At 38.4% G+C, this 25,655-nt stretch overlaps 1 protein-coding gene across 4 annotated transcripts; it reads left to right on the plus strand.

The window, feature by feature from the left end:
• The first annotated feature begins 832 nt into the window (after positions 1 to 832).
• Positions 833 to 25,484, plus strand: LOC120564733 (leucine-rich repeat-containing G-protein coupled receptor 5-like). 4 transcript variants are annotated; one of them, XM_039809936.1, is made up of 15 exons: positions 833 to 1,582; positions 1,884 to 2,225; positions 4,702 to 4,773; positions 4,875 to 4,946; positions 7,563 to 7,634; positions 10,599 to 10,814; positions 19,857 to 19,925; positions 20,016 to 20,087; positions 20,962 to 21,033; positions 21,835 to 21,900; positions 23,093 to 23,164; positions 23,425 to 23,490; positions 23,623 to 23,733; positions 23,815 to 23,909; positions 24,848 to 25,484. In XM_039809936.1, the coding sequence occupies exons 2-15, from the start codon at positions 2,050 to 2,052 to the stop codon at positions 25,099 to 25,101; spliced, it is 1,485 nt and encodes a 494-aa protein (XP_039665870.1). In that variant the 5' UTR covers positions 833 to 1,582; positions 1,884 to 2,049; the 3' UTR covers positions 25,102 to 25,484. The 4 variants fall into 4 exon arrangements, with proteins under 4 accessions (XP_039665870.1, XP_039665871.1, XP_039665873.1 ...); XM_039809937.1 differs by having other exon boundaries at positions 23,836 to 23,909; XM_039809939.1 differs by lacking the exon at positions 23,093 to 23,164.
• Positions 25,485 to 25,655: the final 171 nt, after the last annotated feature.

Consider the following 25,655-nt stretch of genomic DNA (forward strand, 5'->3'; position numbering starts at 1 on the left):
CCAGAGCCAAATGGAAAGCAAATATAATAGTTAGTCTAATAATAAATGTTGACGAATGCACGAATTCCAAATAATAATAATAATAAAAAATAATAAGTTTGGGATTTGTATGGCAACCTTTATACTTCATCATATCAACAAATGCTAACTTATTTTTGAAAAAATAAATAATCTGATTCCTGAAAAATAAAACCTCACACAAGCGCTGCGCACACACACAAACACATATTAGTGTGTCATTTTCCAGTTGCAGCTAATTTTTTGAGGCTATGATAGGAATCCTTTTAAATAACAATGTAATGATTCCGATTCATATTTCCAGGTATTTATTATCCAATGCACAATAATTACAGAAGGAGACGGTCTCAGACTAATTCAATTTGTTTAAAGAAGAAAATCACAAAGTTCATGATCTTATGCCATTTGTGAGTATTTATGGTATCAGAGTTATTACAATTCATCCGGTAGGGAACATGAAGGTCTGCAGCGGCGCAGGCAGCCCTAATCCTGTACGCACTGTGCGTAAATCTTTTTCTGTGAGACATGCAACGTATCTAATGACAACAATGCCTAAAAGCGCACAGGAGCAGCTGCCGACAGTACTAATTTTCTCATTCATTTATCAACCCATCTACTATTAATCAGAATGATAATATTTTTATGACTCGATCCGTAGATAAACTGGTTGCTATGGGCGCTGTGTATCGCTAAACCCACGACTACTGGTGCTTTCACAAAATATTGACACAATGAGATTTTTGATAAATAATCATCAGTAATGTGGATATAATGATTTGGTGGGTAAAGGCAAACAATAACACAGCTAGAACAGCTGTTAAGTTCAGAAAATTACATCACTTTACTGTAACGCAGCCTGTAAAACCAGGAAAAGACAACACGTGTCATATTAAGATATAAAGATATCCACATTTTAAGATGATATCTAGTCTCATATATTGATGCCGATATAATATCGATATATTGCCCAGCCCTACATAGACTCTTTCAATCTTTGGCTCGTCATGTTCCAGGAGGCTCCTGCAGGTTCAGCTAACAATAACTTAACTTAATCTAATTTATTTTCAAATAATTTAGTATTTATAGAGCCTACTACTACCTAGTACTACAAGTAGTAATAATAATAATAACGTCAAGTGGCCCAGGTTTGCCTTGGACCAGCCATTCGTTATGCTGCTATAGGGTTAGACTGCCGGGGGACTTCCTACGACACACTGAGCTCCTCTCTCTCTCCATCTGTGTGCGTTCATGTCCCTAATGTGTGTTACTAACTTAGCTTCTTCCCCGGAGTCCTTGTGCTTTTTCGCCTCGCAGGTTTCCTCGGATTTTGGTCGCACCTGGATTGTGGCTGCAGCTGCTGCCGTGGTCCTGCTCAACGGCCTGCACTGCCACTATTATTTTCTTTCATTTTTAAGATTATTTTTTGGGGCTTTTTTGGCCTTTAATGGATAGAACAGTTGAAGACAGAAGAGTGGGAGATGGGGGGATTACATGCAGCAAAGGGCCTTGGGTCAGAATCAAACCCAGGACGGAGCCTTAGTTAATGTGGCGCATGCTCTACCAGGTGAGCTACCAGGGCGCCCCACTGCTACTACTATTAGTAATAGTCATATTTCTATCATGCCCACTGCTATAATTATTATGTATCATATTTCTATATATTGCTTATCAAATGCTTGCTCTTGTGGGGAACTGTTGGGTCAACTATAGAGTGTGGTCTAGACCTACTCTTACTGTAAAGTGTCTTGAGATAATTTAAGTTATAATTTGACACTATAAATTTAATAAAATTGAATTAAACATCCAGATCTCAGAGATTGACGTTGACGTGTTGAATTGTAATGTAGTGGAATGATCCTTTAAAGCTCTGCAGTACCCATCAGACAGCAGAAGGCGGCAGCACGGCGTCCCAATCAGATTGAGACACCCACCCCAACCCCACCATTACATCTGTCTGCAGCTGCTTCACTGCAGCTCCGACTCCAAATAGGAAGCTGCCGCGCTGCTGTTGGGTTCCTCCCCAGGTATACGATGCACCTTCTGGTTCTGGTTCTCATGTCGGCCGGGGGCACTGAAGGCAGGGGGGTGGTCGGCGGCTGTCCAGCTGTGTGCAGGTGTGAAAGCGGAGGGGCGCTGCAGAGAGTAGACTGCGTGGATGTCGGGCTGACATCAGTTCCCTCCAACCTGAGCAGCTTCACCTCCTCTCTGTGAGTACAACTCTCTGTTTTTAAATGTGTTTTTTTAATCTGTTTTTTATATTTTTTAGTCTATGTATTCTTACACACGTCATATGATTGTTGTCTTTTCCCATTGCACTGCAAGCGGCCGGTGGAAAACAGTCTTTTGAAGTATGAAAAATGCATGAATCTGAATCTGTACGCTCTCTCATAATCAATAATCAACGTTCAATATTTAACCGACCCACTGGCGAGTCTAAGCGATGCTTGACAACACTCATATTCAAAAAGCGATATTACAAAATTTCATTTTAGACATTTATTTACTATTTTGTTCATATATTACGCTACTTTTGTGAAGCCAAGGCTTTTGTAAATTCATTCAAAGCACCAACATTTTGGATTTCAGGAATTTCAAAAAGCAAAACATCATCTTTTCAGCTTTAGGGCCAAATGTTCTCTTTATACATTGCTCTGGAACACATCTGGGCCTCACTTTACAGAAAGCTGAGTTTGCTCTGAACATTTTGATATAAAACACATGGGGATCATTTATAGACAAATACCCTTAAAAGGTTAATTTAAATAGATATGTAAAAATGCCCTCAGACCTCAGAGGGTTAATCAGGTCAAAGTCATGTTTAAGAAAAGAGAAACATATGTTTTCTACATCACATTCAAGAAATACTTGTTGCTGTTGCTTGTTGTTTTTGAATGTCTTACATTATTCCTGTTTTTAGCTATTTATTGTCTATCATATTTTTTTATTTATCTCTAATGCACCTTCAGTCATTGTATGGGTCTCTGTGCAATGACGTAATAAAGGTTTACCTTATCTCTTATCTTATCTTCATCATGTCGATTTCTGTTAACATAGATTTGAAACACAAGAGAAATGTAAATATAACAATATAAGTATCACCAACATTTGAACAAAGACATGATGTTCATGTAAAGTTGATGTTTTACAGCTATCTACCAAAAAACATATTGACTTAATAATTCATTGTGACACACAATTATTTTAAAATGAAATATTTATTGATTGAAGATTTGTAAACCTCAGCGATGTTTCTTCATCAGAGAAGCAACGCACGTATGTTTACTATAGTATGATATATAATATAACAAATATAGGCGGCCTGAAGCTGACAGTTATGTGTATTTGAAACGTGTTGAAACAATAAAATCCAGTCGGGATGAATCACATTCATTAAAAGAAACCCTAATGAACCCCAAACAAGACAACTTTTTTAAAATTGTATTATCATGATTAAAAACAAGACCAACCGATTCTTTTTTTAACAGCTCATTCATAAATACATCCTTGAATATTTAATTTATTTAAAAAAGAAAAAGTAATGAAAAATACTGAAAACAAGAATAAATAAATAAGAACTAAAGAGATAATGGAGAAAACAGAGGCCATAATCATGTCAGTAACAGTTAGAGAGACTGTTACATTCTATACATAAAGTCATATTCAGCAGTTGGAAAAATTTATCTTTTTCAGCAAATTATAAATTGTCAAATGTTTAACTGTTTTAAAACAAAGTCTCAAATTTTGAAAACACGAAAAGTTATATATATATATATGTGTGTGTTATAAAGTTGCAGGTTTGTAAACTATAATAAACACGCTATATGAGACATTACGACTATAAAAAGTGATAAAATCATGTGTTTTTCATTTTTTTGAATAGTTTCTATAAAATCAATGAGATTTTTCATTGAAAGTCTTCCTTCATAAAATCCAATTCAAAAAACCTTTTTTACATCAATGCTGAAAAAACATTTCACTCTCCTTTTCCCATACAATTCATAAGATATGCAGATCAAAACTCATTTATTAAAAGATTTATATTCCAATTTAACTTGCTGTTCCAACACTTCTGTGTTTGAACAAAGATGTAATAACCTGAACTGCTTATTAATTTAGTCTTTAATTGTTGATTTACATTTCTTTTTCATTATGATGAACAGATGATGAATCCATTATAGTTTTTTTCATTCAATAATTAGTTTAATCTATGATAATAACGTATGTATCTAACCTGTAAAAAACAGTATGTCTTTTTTTTCTTAATGGGACTTATTATCTTGAAGAATAAATAAAAACTGTGTCACTTTAATTCGGCAAAAGTTAATTCTGCTTTTCCTTCCTCTGATTTCTTTCTTTCTTCCTTTTTTTCTATCTGTCTTTTCTTTCATTCAGTCTTTCCTTCCTTTCTTTGCTTTTCTTTGGTTTTACTTGCTCAGTGGGTGGGTGTGCGAGTGAGACGGTGTGGGCGTATGGGTGAATTGAAGTGTATTAAGTGTATAGGTTGTAATTTTGCTGTAATGTTTTTTTGTGAGATGTCTCATTAAAGAACATCAAAGTAATAAAAAAGTATTTCTTTCGTTCTTGTTAAGTACATGAATGAATTAAAAAATATATACACCAGTGTAAAGCAGTACAAACAGAGCGATGAGACGAACATCTGGACAGATGTGCTGTTTGTTTCAGAGATGTGAGTATGAACGAGCTGTCGGAGCTTTCTGCCCACGTCTTCGGGAGCCTCCACCTCCTGCTCGAGCTGTGAGTAACCTGCATGTGTGCGTGCGTGTGTGCGTGTGTGCGTGCGTGCGTGCGTGAGTGTGCGTTTGTTTATTAACCTGCATTAATTGTGCTTCCTGCAGCCGGCTGGCAGGAAACAGTTTGACGAAGATCTCTAAAGAAGTTTTCAGAGGACTTATCAGTCTAAAGCTGCTGTATGTACACACACACACACACACACACACACACACACACACACACACACACACACACACCACACACACACACACACACAATTCATTATTAGGGATTATATTTTAAATGTATTTTCTCTGGCATTACTTTAAAATAATAATAATGTAATAATAATGTATACTTTATTAATCTCACAAGGGGAAATTACAATGTTTTTCACTCTGTTGTTATTACACACATTACACACAGGCCTGAATTACACACACATGCTCAGTACCTATACATGCACTAATGGAGAGATGTCAGAGCAGTTGGGGGTTCGGTGCGTTGCTCAAGAGAACCTTGGCAGTGCCCAGGAGGTGAACTGGCATCTCTCCGGCTACCAGTCCACCACCATATTTTGGTCTGTATGGGGACTTGAACTCCCTACTGACTGAGCTGCTGCCACCCCAAAATGTTCCGGAAGCCAAAAACGTCCGTCCTTCCTTTATTTTTATCTCGAGATAACGAAATAATCAACCCGTTATCAAGAGATGACAAAAGATTGTTTCCTCTTATTACTTATAATTATGTTTATCAGAGATCAAAGTTGAAACGGCCCAGATCGAGCTGACAGTGACAGACTTGGTGAGGTTAGCGGAAGGATACACATGTGACTATGTCTACTTTTCAAAATAAAGTGTTAACACAGTCCATATATGGATATAACATAAACGTTACTTGAATTATATTGACAAGAAGTATAAAACATGTTAACTGTGTCCCTTATAAATTAAAAAGAAAATACCACTAAATTGTGGAAATGTCTTTCATCTTTGATTTTGAAAAAATTCTGATGTCTAAAACCACCCACAAAATGGGGCATTTTTAATTGTTTTAATTTAAAGACTTTTCCAAAGTAAAGTCAATCTGGGCTGTTTAAATGCTTTTTACAGAAATGTATCTGGCTGCACTTTAGTTTTAGGGTGGGCTGATTGGACCGCAGAGATGCCAGTTGGGTGGTTTGACGGCATGGCACTCTGATAAACTTTATAAAAATAAGAGAAAAAAGGTCTTTTGTTTTCTCCTGGTAATGAGTTAATTATCTCATTATCTCGAGGTAACGGCAATAAAAAAATAACTTAAAAAAAAAAATTTGTGTGTAAATGACGGGAACAAGAATCTTTGAAATTAGTTCAGTATTAAGCGTGAACGCTGTGACACCGGGTTGCAATGTAACTCTATGGGGCAAATGAGCATCGTCAGTTTGGTCCACTAAAAGTTCTGTTTTTGCCGTTGACAGGCTCAGATCAATATTCTAAATGTCTGAAACATTATGGAAGGGATCCCTACAGAGATAGACCTTTAAAACCTATTTTAAGACCTTTCTGTTCAACCAGAAACAGCTCTGAGGTCAATAGCGCTAAACCCTCCAGACTCCATTTAAAAAAACAATACTTTTAGTGTGTATAGAGCCAACATATTTTCACATGTAAATCGGTAAACTATGTGTTTATTTCAACCAAGAGTTGTGATGGTTGGAAAAGTGTAAAGATCACCCAAAACGGCTTTCATAGTTCTTTGAATGAAGTGTAATTTTACGATGCTAAAATGAATGATGATTTATTAACATGGAGTCTGTTGGGTTTAGCGAACGCAATTTCGCGTATGTTTTTATGTTTATGATGTATCTTACTCTTTAACAGAAAGGTCAACTTCCTCAGAAATTCTTTCCATAATGTTGTCAGACAATATTAATCTGAGTCTGTCAACGGCAAAACGAGCACTTTTGTGAAGGTAAATACAAGCTGCACAATTGCTCTATTAACTTATATTGTAGCTTGTTTCACCGCTGCTGACTGCAGAGATCTCTCTTAATACTGGACCAATGTCAAAGATTGTTGTTCCATCAGACACTTAGACACAAAAACAGAACATAGGTTGAAAAAAAACGGTAGTTACCCTTTAATGTTGTTCTTATTGTTACTGCCAGGAAAATATAAAACCATAATTACGGCAGATGATTGCTGCCAACAGGACTCAAAATATTTCCTCTTTCTCTTTCTCTTCATTAATATATGTTTAAAACACACCAACTCATTATGTGATGAGGAGAAACGTTTTATGAGATTTGTTGTTTCTTTGAGAGAACGAGAAAGTTTCAGGATGTAACAGAATCCATGTGAGAAGCAGAACAAATTCTGTCAAGTATTTAGTTATAATGTCAGAAGGGTCAAAAATGTTGTGGCTACAAACACGTTAAACAACTTCTCACAGTCTCACAAAGTCTAATACCACTGCGAGAAGCAGAAAACTGAATGAATTGGTATGAAAAGTAATAACGAAAAAAAACATGTTCTTGTCATAAACAAATGTATTTTTTTTTGACCTAATAAAACCGAATTATTCTCTAATCTGAACTCCATGACATCATGATCTAATAATGGATATTATTTGATCATTACTTACTATTTATCAGCATTTGATTATTGATTATAGAACTAACTTGTCCTCCATATTTAGTTACTATCTGGTTTAATAAGTCGTCTATTAGAAGCCAGTGAGGGTTTTACAGGAAACACCCTGAAACAAGTTTGATATCTTTGTATTTATATAACTGATATTCATATTTGTGTTGTTGTTGTGTCGTCACACAGAAGTCTGCAGAACAATCATCTGAAGAAGGTTCCGTCTGAAGCTTTACAGAACCTCAAGAACCTGCGTTCTCTGTGAGTGACTCCCCATGATTATCAAGAGACTGCACGTACACATTTATAGTTATGATCATAAACTAAACATGAGACATTTGAAGTACTTAACTGCGAGCTAGAATAGTAGAAACAGGAAAAACTAAATGTACTATCGTTTCTTACATGTATATATAATATATTTTGAATATGCAGAAAGTTTTGAAAATTACAGGAGAATCATTATTTCCTTAACACAAATAAAGACCTTTATACCATAAATTGATGCAGAGAAGGCAAGTTAACAAGTTGAGTTTCAAAGCCCTTCTAGAAGTTATTTGCGTGTACTGTCAAAGTGAACTGAGTTACCGCCGGAGTACATTTAGAAGCGATAAGTGTGCGATTCATTTGCGATTAATCGTTAGTTAACTATGGCGAGTGGTCGCAATCAAATATTTAAATTGATTGACAGCCCTCATTTATTTATATCAACACTGCACGTTTACAAGTAAATCTTAGTATTTTAAATGTGTGATTAATCATGATTAATCGCAGCCCATGACTGTAATTAACTTGATTACATTTTTTGATCGATTGACAGCCCTAACATACATATATGTATGTATGTATGTATGTATGTATGTATGTATGTATGTATGTATGTATGTATGTATGTATGTATGTGTGTGTGTGTGTGTGTGGATGAGAATCTGATCCCCCTCCAGACATTTCTAACTAACCGACAGTTAACACCTCTGTGTTGTTCAGAAGGGCCAACCTCACACACACATACACACACACACACACACACACACACACACACACACACACACACACACACACACACACACACACACACACACAGGTGGTGGTGGGTGTGGGCCCGGAGCCAGCTGCCTGTCTGTGGTTGTGCCAGGAGGCTTTGTCAGACTGTCAACACCAGAAATTACTACCATGCAGCGGAAGAATGTGTGGACCTCCCTGATCGACAGAGACCGGGGTCTTACTGACTTCTGTTGAGTTCAGATGAGCAACAGCAGCGTCGCAACAACATGTTCACTTTAAATGATACGAGAAAATCCAGCTTCGAGAAGCAGGTGAAAATAATGTGACAGACTTGAAAACAATACTTGAGTAAAAGTACAAGTACAAGTATCTTCCCAGAAAATGACTTTGGTTGAAGTTAAAGTCTCCTTTTAGAATATTACTTGTAAAAAGTATCAAAAGTAATTTTCTGGTATTAAATGTAGTTAATTATTAGAATTAAAAGTAAAAACTTTGATTATGAACTTTATTGTGGCTTCCTGATAGTAAAGCATAATATTCAGGGTCTCCACACCTTCTTAAACATCAAACTCAAAGTCAACAAAATCAACAAAAACAGAAACAGAACTTTCATGTTTTTGTTGTTAAACGTACAAAGACATTTCTTGCATGTAAAAGTGAGTAACGAAGACGCTGAGGGGAAATGTAGTGGAGTAAAAGTACACATTTTATTTAGGAAATGTAGTGGAGTAAAAGTAAAATTTTCCAGAAATATAAATAAGTGAAACACGCACATGTGAAAATTCTACTTGAGTACAATAACAAAGTATTTGTACTTTGTGGCATAACAATACTGGACACGGGCCACACAGTGATATACCATAAACTTTATTTCTATAGCACGACAAGGAAAGGCATTTCATTATTTTTTAAAGATTATTGTCTGGGCATTATTAGGCCTTTATTTGACAGGACATTATAAGAGAGAGAAAGAGAGAGAGAGAGAGAGAAAGAGAGAGAGGTAAACGACATGCAGCAAAGGGCCGGGGGTTGGAATCAAACCCGGGGCCCGCTGCAGTAAGGAGCCTTTGTACATGGGGTGCACGCTCTACCAGGTGAGCTACCTGGGCACCCCAGAGTAAGGCAATTTATTAATGACCATCTCAAAATTACCTCAGGCTAAGCAGTGGCAAACAAAAAAGTTTTAAGAATCGAATCTAAAGAACAGATTCCAGATCTGCGGTGCATAGAAGCTGAAAGCTATGATGATTTCCTTTCATTTGTTTTAAATTCAACAAGCAATTTGTTGAATTGTAGCAGAATACTGAAATCAGCTGAAATGCTGAACTGAGCACACTTTAACATCTGTTTTATTTATCGCTGCTTACAATATTGTTATTGTGATCGCATATTTTTCTCATATCGTGGAGCCCTACTTTGTAGGTTGATAACAATAATTTGAAATCAGTTTATTGATTTATATTTATAGGTAGCCAGTGCAAAGCTCTGAGAACAGGGGTGAGCACAACGCACAATGTGCTCCACATATAAACAAATAAGCATTTACAGTTAAACAAAGATCAGAACTACGGAAGTGAATGGCTGCCACGTCTGAAATGCCTTGGGCTGAGACTCATTCTTCCTTCTGTACAGCCCCATCCATTTTAAACTCCTTCTATGGTGTACAAATAATTATCACAATATCATCCACCATCCTCAATAGCAGCAGAATTCTCAGTAGAACTTAATCAAATTGTATATATGGGCCATACTTCGCAATTTATCTGCCTGCACACCGTGTCTTCATTCAAACAGACGTTTCATGTTCTAACAGGATGAATTATCACGTTACGTATGAAACGTTACATGTTACTACACTATAAATGTTCACGTTAAAACATGAAAAGTTTCACTTAATTACAGGATCATTTAACGTTGCAACGCAATAAGTAGTACATTGTAATAGCAAGAACTTTCTTTTGTTATAACTCGATTAGTTTATATGTTGTCATAATGTTAAAAAAAAAATTATGGCAAAATCCCTTGTCATAATGTGAAAAACATCTTGTTATTACCATACATTTTTCACGTAATAACGTGAATCTGATATGTTTTGCATGGCAGCAATATGCTTCCGTACATTTCAAATTAAAGAAAAAGACAACATAATAAGTAGTAACAATTTTACATTTTATTGATATTGCAGCTTTTAAAACGTCTCTCTCCTGATATCTTGTCCAGACGTCTGGATGCGAACTTGCTGTCCCGTCTGCCGGCCGCCTCCTTCAAAGGCCTGCGGTCTCTCCGCCACCTGCGGCTGGATGACAACGTCCTGACGGAGGTTCCCGTTCTGGCTCTCAGGGACCTGCCGGCGCTGCAGGCTCTGACTCTCGCCCTCAACGACATCCGCCACGTCCCTGACGGAGCGTTCAGCGCCCTCGGACAGCTGCTGCTGCTGTGAGTCAACGCTGATTATTATATTATTATAGTAGCATTTGTTTACTCTCTTCCATTATTCGTGCAGTATTGCGCACTCTCACTTTATTGTGTGTTATGCTCTATTGCAAAGTGGCACATTCTCACCTGCTCTGCTATCATATCTGTCTTCCTGTCGACTATGAATTTGTTGTCCTCCCGGGGTCAATATTGAAAATGAACACTTTTTTGATGCTTTTTTTTTTTAACGCTCTTTTTAAAATGCTTTTTGTCCCTTTTTTACACTTTTTCCCCACTACCACCATTACATAAACCACCAATACCAACTTGTTACCACCGGTTTTACAATTCTTGGAATATGAAATTATATCTATTTTTTTAGTTATATATATATATATATATATATTATATAATATCAGAGGATGATGATTGGATGATCACAGACTGGTTTATATCAAAGTTTACTCAGGATACTGTTCTAACGAACAGCAGTGACGGATGAGGTATCTACGTATATACATCTATGATTATTAATAATGTTAATATTGTTGCAAAGCTGCTGGTTATGTGAGCAGGATGCTAGGCTAGCACTCAAAGTTCCTTTAACATGCAGTTCATCCGTCTGTCATACAGATACGTCCTTGTGTCGTTTAATTACACTCTAAGAAATATCTGTGTATTAACAGTTGTATGGCTGTATATTTTAACAGAAATTGTCCATATAGAATGTGATTCACAGTTATATTTTAGTTGGTTTCACAGTTTGAATTGCAGTTTGTTCTCCGACAGCTTTTGTCGGGCACCGAGGTTGATTGAGGGAGATTAAAGAAGTCCACATTGTTTTGAAATTTTTAGAATTTTTATTTTTATAGTTTTTGTCGCTTTTTTCCAATCTTTTGTGACACTTTTACAACGTTTGTGTTGCTTTTTCCCCCCGACCTTTTTGATGCTTTTTAACGTATTCAGAAGTTTAATAACTGAGCAGCTTTGTGTGAGAGACTTTTATATAGTGCTAACACAATGTTCTGGATTTTAACTGTAGCTAGACACATCATTTCCATTTTTTTTAGAAATTAGGGGACTAAGTCCGGGTAATGAGCTGCCAGAAGTTTTTCTGTTACTTCACGGATTTATTTCTTAGAGTGTATGGGAATTGATTGATTGATTGAATGATTGAATGATTGAATGATTGATTGAATGATTGAATGATTGATTGATTGATTGATTGATTGATTGAGCACTTTATTCATCTTTGTCAAAATTGTGGGTTTTCTGCATCAAGTATTAACTTATGATGTGTTGTGAGAATTGTTTCGGTGTTTGAAATTAGTTTACTAAAGTATTTAGATTATATATGATTAAAATAGTAAATAAGTGTCTGAAATAAAATGGCTTAGAGTAGGAGTTTTGTCAAACACTGTTTGGACGCGCCGTCTTTCTCCTCAGAGGGTTCCACTCTAAACTTCAAAGATTCAGTCTGTAAAAGATTCTAATTTAAAACAGAAACAAGTAATACATGTTCAAGTTGTTAGAATAAAAAAATAAAGTAGATTTTAACAAACATTTGCTATTTTTTCTGAAGAATTTGTCATTCAATCATAATAATAATAATTATAATAAAAGGTATAAACACTTTTTTAATTAAGATTCAGTGATGTAACAACAACAACAACGTGCAGAAATGTTCAGAGAACATATGAGGAATGTTAAATAATAATGTTAGGGACACAGTTATGATATATTATATTAAGTCTTAAAATCCAGTTTAGGTGAAACCAGTCAAAGTGTGGTGATATTTTTATATTATAGTCTGTCTATTTTAGTTATTTTAACTTTTAAGGGCCCTTGTTTCTCACCTCACGTAGGGTTTGTTTTCAAAAAGAGATTTAAGGAATTTCAAAAAGCAAACCTCAACGTTAAACTTTAGCGCCAAATTATCTCTTTACACATTGCTCTGGAAAACATGTGGGCGTCACTATACAGTTGAGTTTGTTTTGAACATTTAAATATGAAACACACAGAGATCAGTTATATGCAAATACCTTAAAAATGTGAATTTAAGAAGATATGTAAAAATGCCCTTACATGAACTGACTTAATATTAAAATGAATAAACATGTAGGACAAACCAGTCACATAAAAACATCATTTAATTTTCATCATATGAAAAGAAACAACAGACATCTGACATTTCAAAGAACTTGAGACCAAATATCTCTGAGCGTTTCTCCAGAACATCACATTCATTCCCATTAAATGTATATTTATTCAAATGGATATCTTGACCATGTAAACAACATGAGGATTTAGGATGGAGGGTAGTCTCATGTTGTTCTTCAGCGGGTTAATCCTTTAATTGAGCCACCAGTGCAGTTCAAACAGCCTCGCCGTGTGTGGTCACAGCATCTACTGCACACGCTCCAATCTCAGCCCAAAAACTAGAAAAGAGAAGCTAGAGCACACGTGTCAAACTCGAGGCCCGTGGGCAAAATCCGGCCCTTCGCAAACTTTGATCTGGCCGACATATCAATTTAGGTTCACAATACATTTTGGCCCCCCTAGTTGTGCTCCAAACCAAAGAGATGGGAAAGTGTTTTTTAAACTGCAATGATATGACACTGAAAGCAGAATTAGCTGACTTTGAGACTCGGACATTCCCACAGAACCAGAGAGTTTGCATATTCAGGCTGTGAAACAGGTCACTGGAGCCTACTTTTAAAGACTGTAATCATTGATTTGCTTGATTTGCTAAACTCTATGATGGCTGAGGAACGTCTTTGCTGACTTTTTTAGGGCTTTATGTCAACCAAACTGTAAGTGAGAAGGCTTTATGAGACATGCAATAATACAAAAAGACGATGTTGTGCACATCCATGTAGTTGCTGGGACAGTACAAAAAAGTGATTGTTTCAAAGGAGGTAAAGTTTGAGCTCAATGCTCAAACAGGAGGACTAAATGAGGACTTTGAGATTGTGCCTTTCCTTTAAGTATTATCTCATCTTTGATTTTGACCTGGTTTTTATATTTATAATGTTTAAATTGTCTTCTGACTATGAGCTGTAAAAGTCACACTTGTAATCGGCCAATAGAGACATAAGAAATGAGCGCACAGACCACAAATAGTGGAAAGAGTGGCTGCCTCAACTGTTGGTTCGACGTCTTTTGCACCAAATTGTAACTATTTTTAATATTTGACACTCTAGTTGTCTGTAGTGCAGCAGGGAGGCCAATGTTTTAGTCATCTTAACAAGCCCTATTTTAAACTGCTATTTTTTATCTTTTTTGTAAACATCATGTCACAATTATGTCACCTTTTGAAAAATGTGTAGCCATCTTAAATTGTTGTACCAGGAATTTGAATTGTATTTATGAGAGTCACACCCACTTGGGTCTGTTGGTTTTAAACAACTACATGTATTAATTGTAAAGTGAAACAGTGAGGTCATTATTTTGTCATCTTAATTGCCCAATCTGAATAGTATTCCAATGTATGTTTATTTTTCGCATATCACATGACCTCTGGCCTGTGATGAAAACAGAGGGTCATGAGTCACTGCAATCTAGTCTATAGCCACGACGTTTCACTTCCGGGGTTGCTCCGATGCCGCAGGAAATTGCTCTGATGCATGTCTTTTCACCGATGTCCATTACCTTCCTCTGTCTCTGTGTTGGCGTTCTAACCTCCGGTGGATTTGTGAGGACTATGGTTAACTGGTCCTCAGATCTCTGCAGGGTAAATCCAGACAGCTAGCTAGACTATCTGTCCAATCTGAGTTTTCTGTTGCACGACTAAAACTACTTTTGAACGTACACGTTCCACCAAAACAAGTTCCTTCCTGAGGCTATTTTGCAGCGGCTCTGTGCGGAGCTTAGCGTCGCCCAAGACGAGGCCAAATGGGAGCATTCGTTTAGTTTCCTGCAACACTTATCCCCCGCTTACAATGCTGTCCTTTCATCTCTTCCCAGGAACAAACGCTCACATTTAGCCTCATGTGCGAATGCCAACAATGGTTGTTCAGACTTGGCCTCCGGTGTTTCCAATGCCTTCAAACCCAGTGGTGATTCCAGGCAATCATATTTCAGAGGCAGGTCCCCCCTTCTAGTCCTGCCCCTGCCATAACCAATGTTGTTACAACACCAGGAGCACTAACGATTGAAGCGGTATCGATCATCTTAACAGCGACCCCACAGCGGTTTAATAGCTGGGTTTCCCTACTGTTCAGCCAGAAGCGAAGAAGCCTATCGCATGAGAGATAAAACGTCTTCAGGGCACCTTTAACTCTCACTTTAACTAAGTCCAGTTGCCCTTGATTTTAACCCTTCCCTGGGTACTCTGCTTACTGTGTGTAGGTTCACTGCATATTTACAGCATGAATGCATCTGGCTGGCATTTATCTGGATTGGTCTATTACAACGTAGAGCTGTATGAGATAGATCCGCCTGCGGTCTCTTTGTTTCTCAGCAGACGTGCACATTAAGGCACGTCTATAGACACACACACACAAACACACACACACACACACACATCAAAGACTCTGAGGTCACTATAAAAATACTTCCTCCAAATCTTCATCAAAAGTTCTATATATGTCGAACACAACAACAGTCTAACAGAGATAAACAAAGTGACTTTAGAAGTTTAAAATGAAATATATCGGAGTTGTATTTGGAGTTCACTAATACTGAATTTCAAACTTTATTCATTTTTCCTAAATCCTATTGAGGAGCTTTATTCTGACTGACTAACTACTATAATGACTCTTTTAATCATTAGAAATGTTATATAATTTAAACATCTATATCAATGATGCACTAGCAATAATTGATAATACAGCACGCTGTGTCCTAAGAATTACATTCCCATACAACTGAACTGCATTCTTAATTACATTTCGTATTTTTCATTTTAGTTTGTTTCAACGCGTCCTCGTACCAGCGACTGGTGCACGTTGTGAAACGGTTTACACACGTGGATGACGTTGTGAATTTAAACAGAAAAAAATCTACCTTAAAGTAGTTAATTTGTGGGGTTTTTTTCCATTATGACTGACTGTCAAACTAGATAATAAAAGAAAGTTCTATGGCAATCATTCTCTATATGCACAGTTTAACTTGAGCGATAGTGTGTAGTTTCTGTCGCCCACATGAGGAATTCTAAGTAATGACAACAAGATGTCGACGCATCCACATGATAGAAGCCTTCCGTGACCGCACAGTTGCTAGTAGCCAAGGAGGACACGGAGGATGAGATCATTATCTTCACTCAAGCTTCTGTGCGTGAAAGTCGCCGGACGACACCCCTCTTCTGAACATAGCCATACTGAGAAATACAGAGAGAGTTGTGTGGAGCTGATAGTCCTAATTAGCTTTGTACATTTGGCAATGGCTTGCATGTAGCAGACGTTCATTAATGTCAAAAAGTTACACACTAAAGCTTGGCACACTAAACTGGGCCTACAATAAGGTGTGTGCTGCCTAAAGCCTTTATAAATAATTTTATAGTGCATATAAATACAATGGCATGATTTTATAAATTATGTTTTAATGTTAAACATCCATGAGGCACAGTGAATCCTTAAACTGTATCTGTGGACATATATAGGCCACAAAGCCTATCATTAAAGTGCTCATATTATGCTTTTTGGCATTTTCCCTTTCCTTTATTGTGTTATACAGTACAGGCCAAAAGTTTGGACACACCTTCTCATTCAATGCGTTTTCTTTATTTTCATGACTAGTTACATTGTAGATTCTCACTGAAGGCATCAAAACTATGAATGAACACATATGGAATTATGTATGTAGCAGTTCCACTGCTGTAGACCTCTTTTCACAGCGAACCACAAACACACAGGGAGGAATATTTGCCACAGCTCTTTATTTGAGGTACGCATCAGCAAGGAATTGTCCCACAATCCGTCTGGAGCTCCCTCGCTCCCTCTTGGCCCGAGGCTCTCGGTCGCGAGGGCAAAACTTGCGCTGTCCAGCCCACCACACAGTGTCCACGTCTCCTCTCTCACAGTCGGCCATCAAGAGCTTGCTCCGGCTCACTACTGCTTTAAAGGGAGAGCATGATTAGACAACTCGCTGCAGCTGTAGCAATCAGACCTGCTCACCTGAGCCACCACATCCACCCCACACTCCCTCCACACCGCCACAATGTACTTAACAAAAAAGTGTGAAATAACTGAAAACATGTCTTATATTTTAGATTCCTCAAAGTAGCCACCCTTTGCTTTTTTGATAGCGCTGCAAACCCTTGGTGTTCTCTCAATGAGCTTCATGAGGTAGTCACCTGAAATGGTTTTCACTTCACAGGTGTGCCTTGTCAGGGTTAATTAGTGGAATTTTTTTCCCTTATTTAACCTTTAGTTAACCTTTATTTATTCAGGGAAGGTTCACTGAGAGGCAGCCTCTCTTTTGCAGGAACGCCCTGATCACATTCACACAGTTCCACATTCATACCTGGTAGCTGCCCAGTACAACCACAGTCTGATCTGCTGGCCACTGAGCAGCTCCACTGGAGTGGTTTTAATTAATGGGGTTGGGACCATCAGTTGTGTTGTGCAGAAGTCAGGTTGATACAGTCCTATTGGACAACTGTTAGAATTCATATTATGGCAAGAACCAATCAGCTAAGTAAAGAGAAACGAGTGGCCATCATTACTTTAACCAATGAAGGTCAGTCAGTCCGGAAAATTGCGAAAACTTTGAATGTGTCTCCAAGTGCAGTCGCAAAACATCACGCTACAACGAAATTGGATCACATGAGCGGCGCGCCAGGAAAGTAAGATGAGACAACAGTACCTGTGCTGCTGAGGATAACAGCCGAAGTCAGGTCACGGCAGAGCCAATCGCAAGTAAACAGCAGCGATTAGATTAGAGACCAGATGAATGCCAACACAGAGTTTCGCAGCAGACACATCTGTAGAACAACTGTTAAGAGGAGACTGCGCAAATCAGGCCTTCATGGTCAAGTAGCTGCTAGGAAACCACTGCTAAGGAGAGGCAACAAGCAGAAGAGATTTGTTTGGGCCAAGAAACACAAGGAATGGACATTAGACCAGTGGAAATCTGTGCTTTGGTCTGAGTAGTTCAAATTTGAGATCTTTGGTTCCAACCGCCCGTGTCTTTGTGCGACGCAGAAAAGCTGAACAGATGGATTCTACATGCCTGGTTCCCACCGTGAAGCATGGAGGAGGAGGTGTGATGGTGTGGGGGTGCTTTGCTGGTGACACTGTTGGGGATTTATTCAAAATTGAAGGCATACTGAACCAGCATGGCTACCACAGCATCCTGCAGCGACATGCCATCCCATCCGGTTTGCGTTTAGTTGGACCATCATTTATTTTTCAACAGGACAATGACCCCAAACACACCTCCAGGCTGTGTAAGGGCTATTTGACCAAGAAGGAGAGTGATGGAGTGCTGCGCCAGATGACCTGGCCTCCACAGTCACCGGACCTGAACCCAATCGAGATGGTTTGGGGTGAGCTAGACCGCAGAGTGAAGGCAAAAGGGCCAACAAGTGCTAAGTATCTCTGGGAACTCCTTCAAGACTGTTGGAAAACCATTTCAGGTGACTACCTCTTGAAGCTCATCAAGAGAATGCCAAGAGTGTGCAAAGCAGTAATCGGAGCAAAGGGTGGCTACTTTGAAGAAACTAGAATATAAGACATGTTTTCAGTTATTTCACACTTTTTTGTAAGTACATAATTCCACATGTGTTCATTCATAGTTTTGATGCCTTCAGTGAGAATCTACAATGTAAATAGTCATGAAAATAAAGGAAACGCATTGAATGAGAAGGTGTGTCCAAACTTTTGGCCTGTACTGTATATATTTTTGTGCATGTTATAGGTTTACAAAGTGAAAAAGCCCAAAGTCCCCCCCAAAGGGACTTACCATCTCCAACAGAAAACACTGTTCACAAACTGCTCCAAACAGCTCTATTGTAGTCCAGCCTTTACTTCAGAGACAAACGTGGGTCACTTTGGAACACACGTTATAATGCTCGCCTAGCTGCTAGCATAGCACGCCCTCATACTCTGCTTCTGACTGGCTAGTAGTCCTTACCTAGGTACTGTCAGGGCACACACTCATACTCTGCTTCTGACTGGCTAGTAGTCCTTACCTAGGTACGGTCAGGGCACGTCCTCATACTCTGCTTCTGACTGGCTAGTAGTCCTTACCTAGGTACTGTCAGGACACACCCTCATACTCTGCTTCTGACTGGCTAGTAGTCCTTACTTTCAGGGCACGCCCTCATACTCTGCTTCTGACTGGCTAGTAGTCCTTACCTAGATACTGTCAGGGCACGCCCTCATACTCTGCTTCTGACTGGCTAGTAGTCCTTACCTAGATACTGTCAGGGCACGCCCTCATACTCTGCTTCTGACTGGCTAGTAGTCCTTACTTTCAGGGCACGCCCTCATACTCTGCTTCTGACTGGCTAGTAGTCCTTACCTAGCTACTGCTCATGTGCGACTCCCAATAAAGATGGAACAGAAGTGAGATGTCTCACTCTGTAGCTAAAACCGAGAGCTCAACACACAGGGGGAAAAGAGGAGCTGCAGCAATGTGCAGTACAACAAAAATAGTGTTTTTTTGAAAATTAAAACATGTAAATCTTTTCTGGTACAACCTTTAAATATAATTACGCACATGAAAATTTGTATATTATTAGCACTTTAATGTTTTTTTTTCCACAAATAGGCTGATTTATATTTGCTAATAATATGTTGGATTCATGTTGATACATTTTCAGTTTTGAGGTAATTGCAGTAACTCTGTGGACCCCCATGTTGAAGATCTCTGATGTACTGTAAAGGACATTAGTAACTAGCAACGATGCAATAACATGTTTAATATTTACCGAGCCTCATGTTACCTGACTTCACCAACGTGGATGATATAAAAATATATATTATATAAATATAAATATATTTGTATTTTACTTTAATAGCACTGGCCATGTCTATGATTGATTATATTTACATTGATTACTGATTGATGGATGATTTACACTGATCTTCCGTGTTGATGTCTTTTGTGCGTCTGCAGAGACCTGAGCTTCAACAGGATCAGCATTTTCCCTGCAGCCATCAGACACCTGAACAACCTGAGAGACCTGTGAGGAAAACACACAGTTCATGTTTTTTTTAAATTTATCATTCATTTTAAAAATGGATATATAAAACTTGTCAAATGTATTTCCCGCAGGAATCTCCAGAACAACAACATCTCAGTCCTCCCAGGAAACAGCTTTTCTGGAAATCCTTCCATCGAGGCGATGTGGGTAAAACCTTCACACTGGACCCAAAATAATTCACACGTGATAGATGAGGGTCCTTGATGCCAATTAACAGTGTTAGTTAGTTAGTTAGTTAGTTAGTTAGTTAGTTAGTTAGTTAGTTAGTTTATTGTTCCCGTGGGTAAATTAGGTTGCAGCAGAAATCACATGGCATTTTTGGCAACAAAAGACAAGAAACCAGAACAAAACGTTAAAGTTCAAAAGAGATGGCAAGGGAGTGTCCCTGATCACCCACAATGCTGTTTGCCTTTTTTAGTGTTCTGATTTTGTATATGCATTACACACTTTGAAATGGTCTGTTTGATTTCTCTTGTTTGACAGATTTGTTGTTGTAGATGTACATGATAACCAAAAAAAACATCCCGAAACACGTGGGATGTTTTGAATATTCAGAAAGTTTTGAACAATGCATGAGAATAATCTTTACATAAATAAAGACATTTGCAGCATTAAATTAATGCAGAGAAATTCTCCAGAATTCCGAAAATGAAATGTTGACGCTGAAGGTTTCTTCGGGGACCCCCCCGCGACGACCCCCCCACCCTCTTTCCCCCCAATGTTGAAACTAAACCTACGCCCTTGTTTGACTGTGATTGAGTTGTAAGGAATGGCGGTCGGACCTGATAAGCCTGGGCCTTCTACCTGTCCCTTTTTGAACGGGTCGAGTGTTATGTTGAAATTTTGTTTAGTTTTTTTGTTATATATTTTCTATTTTTGTTATTCGTTTATACATTTTATAGGTTTTTATTTCGCTCGAAATGAAGATTTATTTCATTCATTCATTTTTTCATTCATTCAAATGAAATGTGACAATGTATGTTTTCATGTTTTCAACATATTTGCTGATCTTGACAGAAATATCCAGAATAATCCTCTTCACACTGTGGGACACTCATCTTTCCAGCTGCTGCCAGACCTCCAAACTCTGTATGTATCCACACTATAGAAACACAGATAGAAGGAGGACTGTGTATTGATACAGTTCCATGAGGAGAGACTTCATTTAAGAGTGAAATAACTTAAAAGAACATGGTGGAGTCTGGTGGCTTTAGTGAACACAATTTCGCAGATCTTACTCTTCAACAGAAAAGTTGACCTCCTTAGAAATCCTTTCCATAATGTTGTCAGACACTTAGAATATTAATCTGAGTCTGTCAGCTGCAAAACAAGCACTTTGTGAAGGTAAATACAAGCTGCATAACTGCCCTGTTAACTTACATTGTAGCTTGTTTCCCTGCTGCTGACTGCAGCGATCTCACTTAATACTGGACCAATGTCAAAGATTGTTGTTCCCATCAGTCACTTAGACACAAAAACATAGGAACATAGGGTCCAGGTTGAAAAAAATGGAAGTTACCCTTTAAGCAATAGGGTGATGTGATCCATTTTCCTGGTTTTAGTTTAGACTCTAGCTGCAGCATTCTGCACTAGTTGTAGTTTTCTTATAGACTTTTTAGGTAATCCAGTAACATGGGAACTATGTATAGACACAGTTATGAGGACAGAACATCAATCACACTGTTGTTTTCTGAAACACTGTACATACATTTATTTATTTTTACTTTAATTGGATTTCTCTGTCCTCTACATGTCGAATGAATTGTGATTTTAGTCATTTTATTTTTTTAATCATTTGAAAGAACGATAGGAACGCTTATGAACAAGACCAATATAAGGAATAATGACATAGCAAATACAAAATACATTTTCTTTGTTTTTTTGTGTCAGGTCGCTGAGTGGAAGCAGCATCGCAGAGTTCCCAGACTTCACAGGGACCAACAGACTAAAAACCCTGTAAGTCCCATTTAATTAACAGTTGATTAACAACAGTCACAATCCCAATACTCTACCTTAAAACGCCCCTATAATGCTCCTTCCCAGCATCATATTTGTACTCTTGGGATCTACTAGAATAGGTTTACATGCTTTGATGTTCAAAGAACATGTTCTGTTTCTCATCCTGCCCATTTCTGCAGCTCCTCTACCTGAAACACTCTGGCTGTGTTGGGAACCGCTCCCTCATTCACTCACTCACTATTCCCTATGTAGTCTTTATTAACCCTTGTGTTGTCTTCCTGTTGAGCATGCAACTTTAAATTTTTCTGGGTCAAAATTTAAAATGAAAACTTTGTTGTTTTTTGTTACACTTTTGTCGCTTTTCCCAACGTTTTTCATCATTTTTTCCGATGTTTGCCAATTTTTTGGGGGGTTTTCCACGTTTTTGAAGCTTTTTCCAACATTTGTATCACTGTTTTCCCATGTTCTTTTATCATTTTTTCTTCAAATGCTATAAAAGTTTAATTCACTGAAAGTAGACAACTTATCATTTGTTTTTACTTGTGAAGAGCGTTGTTTTTTGACAATTTGGTTGAAAGAAACCCAAATTTCTGATATAGAAACTTTTTGAAAATGGATCAAATTTGACCCGAGGACAACAGGAGGGTTAAATAGTGAACTATATCGGGTACGACCAAACCAGATTTCGAACACTCACTGAAAACATCGTTGCGTCAGTACATGCGCCGGTTATTTGTGTGACGGCTCCTGTCTGAGCTCTTGGCCAGCCCTCCTATAAAAGCCCAGTCTGCTCTGATTGGTCAGCTGGCCTACTCTGTTGTGATTGGTCAACTAAATTCAAACAAGACGCTGGGCGGGCTGAGCTTCCACAGGCAGCACCTATGGGCAGCACATATGAAAAACTGAGCTGGGTTTCTCAATCAGTGGCATCACTAACTGAGAAATTTCACACTGGCGTTCCAGGCAGTTGAGAAGTCAGTGGGAGAGAAAGCTCCAGTGAAATGTTTTCTTTTTTTGTTCTTTATACTATCTATTACGTACACAAACAACTATATAACACACAAAAAACGGGCTCTTTAATACTTTCGTCTAATAAAACCCTCGTCATGTTGTTCAGTTCTCTGTCACTGATTTGAACAACTCAAGAAACCTGGCTGAATAAATATCAGAGACTGTTTGATGTCTTCAGCTCCATCACAGGCAGCCACATCTCCACCTTACCTGACAACATGTGTGAGGAGCTGCCCCACCTGCAGAGGCTGTAAGAGTCATCTTATCTCATTTAACCTCTTTGTTTGGACATTGCACATTCATCTACACTAACATTTTAAGGCTGATGTGAATGCTTACATGAAACAACTAAAATACAATCAGACCCAGTAACCCCAGTAACACAATCCCATCGGTGCTGGTTAAAGTAACCCATGGGGCATTGTTGACCCACATTGGGTCAATTTTGACTCAGTGATTGTTAGTGTATGTCCAATTTTGCTGCACATTAGTCTGTCTCTCTGTCTGCAGTGATCTGTCCCACAACCTGATCCATAGTCTGCCCAGCTTCAGCAGCTGCAGGAAGATACAAAAGATGTAAGTGTTTAATTTCTCTCTTTTGCTTCGTTATGCACTCAGGTCAGACTGAATAACATGTCATAACTTTATATATGAGGTCAAAGCAGAAACCTCAGATCCATCTTTTCACAATCAAACTGTCTCCATCAGTGATCTGTCCTCCAACCGCCTCTCCTCTGTCTCTATGATGAGTCTCACTCACCTGAAACAGTCTGGACACCTGCAGCTAAGAGTCTCCCACCAACACCAGCACAGACTCAGGTAACAGCACAGACTCAGTTAACAGCACAGACTCAGGTAAGACTTCCTGTCTAGACGCTCTTATTAATTGGTTGTGTTTAGTTTTTGTTTTTTTGTTTTCAGGAAGTCCGATCAGCTGTTTACATTTACCTGTGTGTTTCTTCACTGTGAGTCTACCAGCTCTGAGGACAGCAACAGTAAGACAACTCTTCTTCATTCACTTTAACTGGAGTCTAGGGTATAGAGCACTCAACAATCATACAGGGAGGAAAACCCCAGAGAATAAGGAACACGTTCTGGTTTTACACCAAATAGTTTCAGAAACTAAAGAACCAGAGGAGCTGAACTTAGGGTTGGGGTCCGCAGTTCTCCTCCCTTGCTGAACACGGCCTGAGCCAAGCCCTGTTTTGCCTGCCCGAGTGCAGCTCACAATGCATCCGACCCTAATGCCTATCCTTGCGAGTGGTGGGCCCACTGAGCTCCTTTTTGCCGATTCATGTACTCTAGGGAAGGGCTGCAACTAACGATTACTTTTGTTATTGATTAAGTTGTCAATTATTTTCTTGATTAATCAATTAGTTGTTTAGTCTATAAAATCTCAGAAATTGGGTAAAAATGTGGACCAGTGTTTCCCAAAGCCCAGGATGACGTCCTCAAATGTCTCGTTTTGTCCACAAGTTAAATATATTCAGTTTCCTGTCACAGAGGAGAAGAAACTAGAACATATTCACATTTAACAAGCTGGAATCAGAGAAGTTTTACTTTTGATTTATTTTTCAAACCGATTAAGCGATTATCAAAATAGTTGGCAGTAGGCTAGATACTCTAAGTGACCTTAAGCATACAGTTTATTTAGTCAGAATTTAAGAAACTTATTTTTAGCACATCAGAGAATTTGAACATTATGAGCTGATGATAAATACGAGTGTAAAATGATCTGGTTGAAACCAAATAAATAAAACATACTATAATATATTTTAATATGATATATAATAAAATCCTGGCTATAACACTGGCTTGTTAAAATAAATGAAACTATTTGAATTATTAATTTTGATAACAAGGTGTTTTTAATGTTCAATGTATACTTTATAGATGTTACGATAAAGACTTCCTCATCTGTGTCCACCTGCAGGTCCGTCCACATGTCGCCTGGACTCATTGTCTCTCTGGCTCCTTCACTTCATCTTCATCATCTCCATCGTCTTCAACCTGCTGCTCCTGGTCTCCCTCCTCCATCTCGTCCTCCCCCTCCCTCCTCCCAACACCTCCTCGCAGGCCTCTCTGCTGCCGTCATCGTCAGCACAGACAGCAAGGACACTGATCCAGGATCTGGAGTCCCCATCTTCCTCCTCTGTCTGTCCTCTGAGGTCTTCATCTCAATCATGATGGCGAACAGAACAAAGAGCTGCTCTCAGATCAGCTGTGCGGTCGTCTGCAGCATTGCTCGGACTCTTTTACTTCTAAGTGAAGGCTCCCCCGTGTGGTACAGATAGGCCATTGCAGATAGATGTGGCAGTTCTTTACTGATGGGAGTGTGAGGGAAAATAGCTATAATGAAGAGATGAAATGCAAACAGATATTCAATTTTGTCCTCAAACACTTGTCCCAGCCTCAACTACAGAAGAACAATGGACATTGTTCCCTGCTGTCTTTTCTTAAATGTTAGGGCCTAGTCACTTTAGATTACTTGTATAGATGTTTTTTAACCCTTGTGTTGTCCTCCGGTCAAATTTGACCCGTTTTCAAAGTTTTTTATGTGTGTAATATGGGTTTCTTTCAACCAAATGGCCCAAAAATAACATGGATGCACATTGTATGGTTTGGAACCCATACAACATTCTTCGTAGGTAAAATTAATGATTACTTCCATTGACCTTTGGGTGTTTAAAATGTTTAAATGGTTTCAAAACAGTACCCTGACCAAACTTTGACATATACCA

This window comes from Perca fluviatilis, chromosome 8 (genome assembly GCF_010015445.1).
Source record: "Perca fluviatilis chromosome 8, GENO_Pfluv_1.0, whole genome shotgun sequence".
Taxonomy (NCBI): Eukaryota; Metazoa; Chordata; class Actinopteri; order Perciformes; family Percidae; genus Perca; species Perca fluviatilis.

What these genes read in the sequence shown, in the direction of transcription:
- LOC120564733 (XM_039809936.1), top strand. Translation starts at nt 2,050, where the DNA reads ATGCACCTTCTGGTTCTGGTTCTCATGTCGGCCGGGGGCACTGAAGGC. An exon ending in CTGCCAGACCTCCAAACTCT is followed by an intron (nt 21,034 to 21,834) that starts GTATGTATCCAC and finishes TTTTTGTGTCAG; the next exon opens with GTCGCTGAGTGGAAGCAGCA. An exon ending in CAGCTCTGAGGACAGCAACA is followed by an intron (nt 23,910 to 24,847) that starts GTAAGACAACTC and finishes GTCCACCTGCAG; the next exon opens with GTCCGTCCACATGTCGCCTG.